This window comes from Vigna radiata, chromosome 4, assembly GCF_000741045.1.
Source record: "Vigna radiata var. radiata cultivar VC1973A chromosome 4, Vradiata_ver6, whole genome shotgun sequence".
In the NCBI taxonomy this organism is placed as follows: Eukaryota; Viridiplantae; Streptophyta; class Magnoliopsida; order Fabales; family Fabaceae; genus Vigna; species Vigna radiata.
In genome coordinates, this window is record NC_028354.1 from 12,753,337 (window position 1) to 12,765,135 (window position 11,799).

General features: G+C 34.7%; 1 protein-coding gene across 3 annotated transcripts in view; it reads left to right on the forward strand.

Moving 5' to 3' along the window:
- Window positions 1–507: 507 nt before the first annotated feature.
- Window positions 508–11,799, forward strand: part of LOC106758848 (protein LURP-one-related 15-like) — a 44,299-nt gene continuing 33,007 nt past the window's right edge. Inside the window, exons 1-4 of one of the 3 annotated variants that reach the window (XM_014641842.2) lie at window positions 509–877; window positions 1,061–1,297; window positions 1,441–1,632; window positions 2,233–2,496. In XM_014641842.2, the coding sequence (XP_014497328.1) occupies window positions 677–877; window positions 1,061–1,297; window positions 1,441–1,626 (624 nt within the window). In that variant the 5' untranslated portion in view covers window positions 509–676 and the 3' untranslated portion in view covers window positions 1,627–1,632; window positions 2,233–2,496. Of the gene's footprint in view, window positions 878–1,060; window positions 1,298–1,440; window positions 1,633–2,232; window positions 2,497–11,799 lie in introns of those variants that run through there. The other 2 variants (XM_014641841.2, XM_022779833.1) reach the window with 2 other exon arrangements.

Sequence of the window (11,799 nt, forward strand, 5' to 3'; positions counted from 1 at the left end):
AATAGTACCATACACTCTTAAGGTCAAGTCTTCTCCGCGTCCTTTTTTTGTCCACATAAGTTCCAAAACTTCATTAAGAGATGATGTTCTCACCATGTGCCCAGTGACGAATATTTAAGAGATGACGTTAAAATCTTGATATAGATGTATAAGTGTATTTTGAGTAATAAATTAATATATAAAATATATTAAAAATAGACTAAAATTAAAGATATTTTAAATTATATATTAATTTATATAAATATAAAAGGAAAAAGTCTCTTTAACAACTCTTCTGACAATTTTTTGACAACTGAGTACGTGAAAGTTTGTAATTGGTCTGTTTCAAATATTTGTTTTAAAATAAATTCAAACAGACCATAGAATAATGACACGTGTTCTGTTGTCAAAGAATTATTAAAAAAAAATTGTTAAAATATCGTCTATATAAAAAAGTTTGAGTACCTCTTCTAACCATCAAACTCCGCTGCTGCACATGCATACTTAAGTTTGAACACTTTATTGAATAGTGCTGCCAAAATCTTGACTTAGTCGTGTGAGTGTAAATTTGATAGATACCATACACTTGCAGATTGGTATTGGTATTGGTAAACTTAAACAGTTGCTCTATATAAATTGGCATATACAAGACATAAATAAAGACAGTGTTGTTTCATCAAACACATTCTTCTCTCCAATGGCGAATCATGTCTCAGTTATCAACTCTTCCTACTGTTCTGCTGACTCCATCACTCTACAGATTAATACTGAGAAAGGAGAGACTTACAATGAAAACGATGATCGTCTCTTTTATATGGACGATACTTTTTTCACACTTCACAACCGTCGTGTCTTATATGATGATACAAAAAAACCCATCGTCACCTTCTACAGAAAGGTTTGCTTTCTCATTTATACTAAGTACTTATTTATTTCATATTCGCTCACCTACTTTAAATTTGTTCTGGAGTATATTTATTATGAACTGATTGTGATAAAATTTTTGAATATTTGCGTGGGATGATATTCTGATTTCTTTAATATTCATATTTTTAATTCTTAATTAATTTCCATTATGCAGGCTGTGACGTTGCATGAGCGATGCAAAGTTTTCAAGGGTGAAAGCACTGATTCATCTCAATTGCTATGCTCTGTGGAGAAAATCAATAATAAATCGATCCCACCTGGAATTACTAAATTAAACGTGTTCCTTGCAAAAAACCAAGAGAAAAAGAAAAGTGACTTTAGAGTCATCGTTTCTGGTATTCAAAGCTCCTGTACAGTTTATATCGGTGAATCTCCTAATATTATAGCTAAGGTAATTTTTATGTGTTAGTAATTTTGTTTTTTTTTTTTTTATAAGTAATGGAATTTTGATTAGATTCAACTTTACTGAAGTAATTAAGTAAGTTAGAGATTTGTTCTTACTTAATAAGATGCATATTTCTGTGTGTAATGTAGATGGAGAATAATGGAGGCTTCAATGTCATGGTGTATCCTAACGTGGACTACGCATTCATAGTGGCACTACTTATGATTGTTAAGGATATGAAATTCTCTAATGCGTCAATTAATGATATTACACAAAACACTACTACTGCCATGAAATTGGCTTCAGCATCGGTATCGCTTGCAACAAGTCAGTAAATAAATGTATTCTATGTCTGCTTTATTATATATGTTGTATATCACAATTTCTATTATATTTTATTATATCAAATATAGCAAAGTTATTGAGACCTTATAATAGATCCAGAATGTGGGGGGATAAGGTTGTTTTTGTGAAACGAAAGAATAAAAATTCTATTATTTTGTCTATCATGTCATGTCATGTCTATGAATACTTGTTTCTAGGTTAGAAAAAGACTTTTATACCGATTTAAAATAACTTTTTATACTTGTATTTGCACGTGTATAGAAGCAGGATATAGAAGAAGAAAAACTTCTTTTAACAACACTTTTTTAACAATTTTTTGACAACGCATACGTGCTTGTGATTGGTCCATTTTAAATATTTTTTAAACATAAATTCAAATAGACAAATAAAACGATGACACGTGTCTCATTATAAAAAAAATTGTCAAAAAATGCTGTCAAAATATCATTGTCCATAGAAGAAAGTTAACTTTTATATCAAGTCCAACTCCGATATAAAAGTCAAAATACTATATTAACTTCTTCACTTCTGTAGATATTTATGAAATCTCTAAGAGTTATACTAATAACATATGCATGCTTTTGTCTGTAATGTAGGTGGAAATTAATGGTGGCTTCAATGTCTACGCATTCATAGTGGCTCTACTTATGATTGTTAAGGATATGGAAGTTTGTATTCAAATTGCTCTCCAGGTATAAAATTGATTTCATCAGTGGTATCGGCTGCATTAGGCGACTAAATAAATGTATTGTATAAGAAAATCAACGGAAGAGTGAGGAAATAAATTTCTATTATCTTGTATATCACTATTCCTATTATCCTTTATTATATCAATGACAGCAAAGTTATTGACCATGGCAGATTCAAGAAAATAGTTTGGGGTGCAAGATTACGATAGCGGTTGTTTTTCATCAATACTAAAGTTTTTCGTAAAAAAAACATTTTTGCAACCATGATCCTGATTATATATTTTACTACATTAATACTATAGATAATAAATTCTAACGTGTTGCTGTGACACCATTAATTTGAAGCAACTTGCATCCTTTTAAGGCTTGGGGTTGCAAATTGACTGGTTTTTCTCGTAGCTTTTCAATTTCCTCTATTGGCCACTGTACCAATTGTTTACCAGACTTATGCAGTGTCTGCAATTTTCAATTTTCAACTTCAATTTCTAAAGGAAAAAGAAAAAGAAAAATGCTGTGGAGCCCTGTAAGAGTTGCCTCATGTTATTTTAAATAATGTCGTTACATGGTGATTTGAGTCTAGAGTCAACACTATTTGATCAAGTTTTGTCATGATTTGAGAACATGGTGAGCAAACCAACGATAAAAATTTAAGAAATTGTTGCAATCAACTTGCATGGATTCCAGACCATCCTTTCTTGATATCATCAACAACACTTGATGATTCGTTCACCCACCCAGGCAAAAACCCCTTCTCTTCTTTCCATCATCAAAGAAAGTTTTTTAGGCACAGTATTTTCCAAAAGCATAGCCTTGAGCACATGTCTCACAGGACAAACTGCACTATTTGCACGGTACTATAAACCAATTATAATTAACTATAATATAGTTCAAATAAACTGAACTGAACTAAAAAATATTTCAAGAAAACTAAACTGAACTATTTCTTAGTTCAGTTACACTGCAATACAGTTCAATAAATCTTTTTTTTTTTAATTCATAGTTCAGTTAACTATTTATGGTGCAGTTCAAAGTTCAGTAAATATACATTCTTCTGCATTGTAAAAACAGTTCAGAATTAAAGCTGTACAGTATGATATCAGGGTCGAGCGGTTACGATATATCTTATTAAGATATAAAATAATCAAAGGATAATCAAGAATATCTTATTAAAGATATTGATAAGCAGAAGATAAAATAATCAAGGGATAATCAAGATCTCTATTTAAAGATATTTAGCAACTAACCAGATTTTCAGGTAAGTCTGTTTATATTATATTTTGTTTATATTTTATTCTGTTTATATTTTATTGGGCTTATATCATTTCAAGGTTCATGAGACAAATTATAAATAGAGAACCAGGGCCACAAGCCAGAGACCTCCTAATCATCTTTCAATCATACTCCATTCACATTCTACTCAAACTCAACTACATCCTACTAACGCTTGATCCAACTCAAACATACAATTGTGATACACAATTCCCAAAACCATTCCTAACTTGAGCGTCGTAGTGCTATTACAGGTACCTCCCCCTCCGATCAAAGATCAAAATTCACCGAACAGTCTAGCCTAAAGGAGAGCAAGCGGTCGAGACCTAGGAAGAAAGAGCAACTCGGTCAGTCCAAGTGCTAGAAAGCAGGAAATCCATGACATCCAGGTTAGTGTCTCAGTCCCACAAAATTTACACCGAAATATTTTGGCGCCCACCGTGGGGCTAGAGACTTGAAGACTCCCAATGGTGACTACAAGGAACATGGACAACAATAACTCCAAAGACATGATCACAGAGTTGCAGGCCCAGTTAGAAGCACAAGTGGTGCAAGTGGCGGCCCATGAAGTGCGGATAGAGAAGCAAGCCCAGACCATATGCCAACAACAGGAATTACAACCTAAGCAAGCAGAGGAGGTTGCTACTCTAAGAGGACGATTCCCTCCACCTGCTCCACCAAAAACGTCCACTTCCAACAGGAACAATAATTAGGGGAGTCACAACAGGGAACCCAACGTTCACACTCAACCAACACCTTCACAAACCGTTCGACCCCCCAACCTGTTGTCGTTCACAGAAGTTGTTATGCAAGCCCCTATGACCGACCGGCCCCTGCCACCGATAGAAAGGTTTGATGGCACCTCGGACCCGGAGCACCACATCAGAAACTTCATCGAGTCTATGGCTTTCTACTCTAGAAGTGATCCAGTCAAATGTAGGGCTTTTTCCCTATCTTTGAAGGGTGAAGCACTAGAATGGTACTATACCCTCCCCCCTAATTCAGTAGACTGCTTTCACACTGTCAACCGAAGGGAGGAGGTGACCCCGGCGAAACTTGTTAACCTCAAACAAGAAAAGGGCGAGACTCTTAGAGCATTCATGCAGAGATACAACGAGGCAACGAGACGAGTGAAGGGTGTCAATCATACATTCATCATCAACAATCTGCCTAATTGCTTGAGACCGGGCTACGTGTCGAAATACCTATATGCGAAACATCCCAATTCGATGGAGGAACTTCAGGAAAGAATGACTAAGGTCATTCGAATGGAGGATATGTGAATCTCACAAAGAAAAAAACAACGAGAAGATGATATAGGCGTAAAGAGAAAGGAGAACAACCAAGCGTTCGACAATTACGACAAAGGAGTAGGCTCTCGACCAAAGGACTTTCCCCGCATGCCTAAGTTTGATCATTACACCGTTATTAATGCACCCAGGGCAAAAATCCTTGAGGTGACCAGACTCTGAGGATTGCAGTGGTGGTAGGTAGTAGTGGTGGCGAGGAGGCTCTAAGAAAATATGAACCTGAAAAAATGAATGCAAAATTTGCCACTGAAATTTCGAGTTTATGTTGACAATAAACGTGATATTTAGGTGAGTAATTTGCCGTCTATTTTATCGACAAATTTACTGATATATTTTTTGTCTATAATGCATATTTCATTTGCCAACACATTTTTCTGTTAGTAATTACTAATGAATTTTACTGACGGATTATTTCATCTCCATCAGTAAAATATGTTGATAATGAAAAGTTCAAAATTTGTCAGTAAAATCCATCAGTAATTGAAATTTACCGACAAATTTATTTCCTGGGTAAAATTTCTTCAATAATTTCATAAATTTTTGTAGTGGAGAGATTGATAGAAGGATACTTAAGTTTTGTGTGTACTTCATTAAATGAATTCCTTTCTTATTCAAATTAATAAACCAGTCTATCTCATATTGAGTTTGAATTAGCTCAATCTCACGTTCTTCCAATGTCATTGATAACTCATACTTTCTAATTGAAATGTTTTAAGTTTTATTAGATTATCAAATATTAAAAATATACATAAATCCCTATCCTATAAAAATTCATCTTTTGTGAGAGTAATTTTGGTTATGATAGAGTTGAATGTGCACATTTAACTCTTGAAAGTCAAAATTCTACGTATTATAGAGAAATATTAATGGAGATTTGGATTTACGTCGTCTTTTGATAGTTGATAATATACTCAACAATAAAAGATTTCAATCGAAAAGTTACTCTTTTAGGAATCTATTTGAAGAAGATTAGATTGAGTTCATTATAACTCAACAAGAGGTAGAATGTTGTATTTATTTAAAAAATGAGAAAACATTAAATCAAGTACACACAATCTAAATTTGAAATGTCATTTTTATTTAGTTTAAGATGTTAAGTTATCCAATTTATTTATGATGACCATGCAAGGAAGATACTATATCAATAAGAGACTCTTGTCACATGTAATTGGTTTTTCTACTTTAAAAGGGAACATTAAAGTTCATACTTGTATAAAAGATACAAGTACTTAATTCGGTTGTATAACATATACTTTCGAGATTTTGATCAATGGGGTGTGTAAAATAGGAGAAATAAGAGTTGCCATTTGGTTATGAGAATTGTTGAAGGAAGGTTTGTTAAGTCTAATTCCGTAACGTACAACACACTCATTGATGGTCCACACAAGATAACCTTGTCATTGAGGCTTGTAATTTGTACTTTGAAATGGTTTTCAAGGGAATTTCTAACTAGTGCAATCAGCGGCTATTTTCGCCCTTTGACAGCGGTTCCTGAACCGAGACATATATAGGCGAGCCAAAAAGTCTAGACTTTTATGTCTCGGTTGTGAACCGAGACAAAAAGGTGAACTATTTCGCCTCAGTTCGTAGTCAACCGATGCAATATCTCTTTTTTTTTCTAATTTTTTTTACAGGACTTTATGCCTCGGTTCCCTCTGAACCGAGGCAGTATCTCAACCTCTACTGCATCGGTTGAGACCAGAACCGAGGTAATATGGTCTTTTTTTCTCTTTCGCCAGACTTCATATATATCTCAGTTCGGTCCTGAACCGATGCCGTAGGGTGGTTTAATGCCTCGTTATGGCCACAACCGAGGCATATTCCCCTATTTTTTTAAGAACATGTTTGTTTCTGCAACATTCCCAACTGTAGAAATAGACCTGCATATAATTTTACAGGCATAACAATCCAGAATAATCTAGAAGCATATGTTTTGAATGAAAATTATATTAAAACATAAATACATTCAATGTAATCATAAATCAACTACTTAGAAGCATAAATCAATCCAATGTAATTATAAATCAACTTTGAAACATAAATCAATCTAATAATAATGTACAAATAATAAAACAACTTAGGAGCATAAACTTAGAATTTACTATATCCTAATATCTACTGCATACTATTATATAATTGAATTACATATTTAGCCAGTGTTTTCCTCACGAGTTTAAGTGTCTTCTCTGGAATTGGAACAATCACATTGAATCTCTGCATAAAACACAATGATTTCAATTAATGTATATGAAATAGAGAAAATAAAATTCAAACCTAATTATTATCGTGTGCCATCCACTCGTGTAATGTGCACGAATATATTCAAGCAAACAAGTTCATATTAAAAGGAAAATTTTAAGAGTAGGAACCTGGGAGCATGAAAGTCGATCAACTATCGAAAATGTCGGCGTATAAAACCTCACCACAACAATACAATATCTAGACAAAAACAAACAACACATTAATTAGTTTCATAGTTTCTAGCCTTGGTTTATTTCATCTCCAAATCAAGATTATGTTCCTATATCCTGAATTCAAATTTATATACTAATTTACATTATCAACAAATTCAATAAAAATAATTCAAAATTATACAATACCTAATTCAAATATTATATAAAACCTAATTCTAAATTTATATAAAACCTAATTCAGCCAATTAAAACAAACATAAATCAAAATTTACATACACAAATTATATAAAATCTTATTCAACCAATTATAATACAAACACAATTAATACAAACACATGTAGACACACAAATTTTCCCATCATCACGCCTATCATAATAATCAGTACATACACAAATTTTCCCATCACCACGCCTATCATCATCATCATCATCAGTACATACACAAATTTACATATCCCATACAATGAGAAAAAATGGAGGATTTTTCTGAAAACTTATCACCAAGAACCAAGACAGCACGAAGTCCAGCAGCGCAAGGGCAAAGGAGGACCGTGGCAGTGAGAACAAGGCAAGGACGTCTTGACAACACGAAGGCGAGGCAGCGGCGCAAGGCGACGACGGCGACGCAGCGGCAACAAGGCGGGCTATTTGAGTTTTTCTGTGAGAAGAGGAACCATGAGCACACTATAGCGGGGGCGACAAAGCGGCGACCATGTAGCGGTGGCAAAGGCAGACCGATGACCCTGAGCGGCGGCGCTAGCGATTGGATGTAGTGGTTGCAGCAGCGACAACAGAGGAAGTAAAAACAGCGGAGGAAGAAAAGAATGAGCGTAGGGTAATTTTGGGTTGGGGTGAAAATATAAAGGCATTATGCCTTAGTTTTAAGCTGAACCGAGGTCATAACACGTTACTACCTCGGGTGCTCCACTAAACCGATGCCTAAACCCATAGTATATGCTTCGGGTCTTCACTATACCAAAGCATAAAAGCTTTATCAGGTCCACGTGGAAAATTGCAAAGACTGTCTGCTTCGGTTGCCCAACAAAACCGATGCCTAAACTTAATTTTAGAACATTGTTAGCGAAACAGGCAGGGTGAGAGGTAGGGTGGCAAGTGAATATTGTAGAGCATGCTCCTTCGACTGCTCAAAAAAACTGAGGTAATTGATTCTTTATGCTTCGGCTCTCTGCTAACCAATGCAATAGGTATAATTTAAACTACCTACAAGGCAAAATTTCAGTTGAAGGCGGGAAATTGCAAAAGCTTAGGCATCAGTTTCTTACTTTAACCGAGGTAATTGGCCCTTTATGCTTTGGTTCCCGGACAACCGATGCCTATAACTTTACTGAAATTACAAATATGCCACCACGTTTGCATATACTTCGATTTTCGAGAAACCGAAACGTAATATCCGACTTCTTACTCCTATTTTCCACTAGTGTCTCCTCGTGTTATGGTCGAATATATGCTTTTTGCATTATAGGTCAACTAAACAAAACAACACATTTAATCGAACCAACATATAACAAAACTAAAAAACATAGAGGAACCAGAACCAAGAAAAGTTAAACACAAAATATGATTATAAATTGCTTAAACACGAGAAATATAATTCCAAAGAATGAATTAAATGCAGACTTAAACACCAAAATTAAAAGGTAAAGAAACGTACCTGAAAAACTAAAAATGCACAATCAATCAGATTTTGCCTTTCTTGAAAGCCAAAAATGCATGCATAATCAATCAGATTTTGCCTTTCCTATAAGCAAAAATGCATCCCAACCAAACTGGGAGGCAACAAAAGGGAAACAAAATTAAAATATTAACGAAGAACCAACATACATAAGGATTCCTTACCACAGTTGGTGACACATCAAAATTGGTAGGGCCACCGATGAAGCCCTCTAACGACAGCCACAAACGACACTTAGGATTACTAAATTAACATTTGAGGAATGTCAATTTCATGGATTAATTGACAGAACCCATCTATACTCCTAACAATTATATTTTGTACTTGAACTGTGTGCACTCTTCCTTTGTTATTATCGACATGTTTGGTTGTATAATTTAGATATATTACAACAAGGTTGGAAAGTCGATATCGCCTCTCATATGCTTATTGTAAAGAAGCAACCTATTGTGAATGAGCATAAACTTTTATAACTTCCAGGAATAGAGGGTGGAATTTTAGGCCGGCAGATACAAGACACAAATAAAGACAGTGTGGTTCCATCAAACACCTTCCTCTCTCCAATGGCAGATCAAGGCTCAATTATCAACCCTTTCTACTGTTGTCCTCACTCTATAACCCTACAGATTAATACTGAGACAGGAATCACTTACAATGAAAAGGGTGATCGTCTCTTTTATATGGACGATATTTTTTGTTATATTATATTAATATTAATATTGCAAAATTTGAAATGCTTGTTAAACGTTTGCTTATGAACGTTGAATTTTATTAAATGAGCAATAGAAAAATTATTTAGAGCAACGTTCAAATTGCTTTTAAAGCATTGCAACGTTTTTCAATCCAACGTTCGGGTTTTATTAAATCAATTATGATTTTTAATTTCTTTCATTTAAATTGATTCTGTCTTGGTTCTATAAATAGAGAGCATTTCTCTCATTCCAAGACACACCAAAAATCATTCTTCTCTTTTCTAAGTTTTATTCTCTAGCTCTTTTCTCTTTTCTAAAATATTCTGGGTTAGTCTTATACTCTTTTAAGAGTTCCTTGCTAGTTCTGATATCCTCAGAAATATTTTGAGAAGTTCCTGTTGTATCCTGGGGGACTTGCGCACACCGCGGATAAGTCCTTAAGGACAGTGACTCTACACGCCTCAGGAAAATTTGTTCGTGATTCTGTCAGCATTTTACAACAATCTTAAGGACTTATGGCTGACGTCAACAACATGCCTTCAGAGAACCAAACCAATAGCATGCTTTCGGAGAACCCAACCATTGTTTCTGGAACCCAGACGGTCTTCGCAAAATCACTTCCGGACGTTGCTACTCCCAAAAGGTACGCACACAAACCTGATCACAAAAAGAAAAATGATTTTCTTAAATCCCGTCCCAATAAATCTAAACCCACCTGGCGTAGAGTAAAAAATGATTTTCTTAAATCCCGTCCCAATAAATCGTTTCTCAAGTAAATTTGATGACCAATGTGAGCAAGTGGGTGGTAGACTCTGGTGCTACCAGGCATATCTGTGCAAACAGAAGTGCCTTTACCTCTTACACTAGTGTAGGGGATGGAGAAGAACATGTCTATCTCAGTGATTCCAGGACCACTCCTGTTCTAGGGAAAGGGAAAGTTCTTCTCAAACTCACATCTGGAAAGACTCTGGCCTTGAGTGATGTGCTACATGTGCCATCAATCAGAGTTAATTTAATCTTTGTGGCACTACTGGGAAAAGTGGGGGTTAAAGTGTCATTTGAGTCTGACAAAATCATTATGACAAAAAATAATGTTTTTGTGGGGAAGGGATATTGTGATCAAGGTCTCTTTGTACTTAACATTTTTGGAAATATTAATCGTCTTCTTATGCTTATATTGTTGACTCGTATGATTTATGGCATGCTAGATTAGGACATGTGAATTCTTCCTATGTTATGAAATTACAACTACTAGGATTAATTAATATGCATGATAAACAAAGTAGTAAATGTGATATATGTGTAGAATCTAAATTAACAAAGAAATCATGTTTTTCTATAGAACGTCAAACTGAACTGTTAGGGTTAATTCATACTGATCTAGCTGATATGAAACAAACTATGTCTAGAGGAGGTAAAAATTATTTTGTGACCTTTATAAATGATTATTCTAGATACACCAAAGTTTACTTAATCAAACATAAAAATGAAGCCTTTGATGTGTTTTTAACCTATAAAGCAGAAGTAGAATATCAATTGAATAAGAAAATTAAGAGGATTAGATCAGATAGAGGTGGTGAGTATGTTTTGTTTAATGACTATTGTGTTAAAGAAGGGATTATCCATGAAGTGACCCCACCATATTCACCTGAATCTAATGGAGTAGTTGAGAGGAAAAATAGAACCCTTAAGGAAATGATGAATGNTATGCTTGTTAGTTCTAGTGCACCTGATAACCTTTGGGGGGAAGCCTTGCTTACTGCATGTTTTTTACAAAATAGAATACCCCATAAGAAAACCGGTAAAACTCCTTATGAGTTGTGGAAAGGTTATCAACCTAACCTTAAATATCTAAGAGTGTGGGGGTGCCTAGCTAAGGTAATGTTACCCGATCCTAAGAAAAGGAAAATAGGCTCTAAACCGTTGATTGCATGTTCTTAGGTTATGCTGAACATAGTGCTGCCTATAGGTTTCTAGTTGTTAAAAGTGACATACTTGAGAGAAATTCTATAATGGAGACAAAAAATGCTGAGTTTTTTGAACATGTGTTTCCCTTAAAGGTTAGTGAGTTGTCTCAACCTGTTGATGGTAATGAT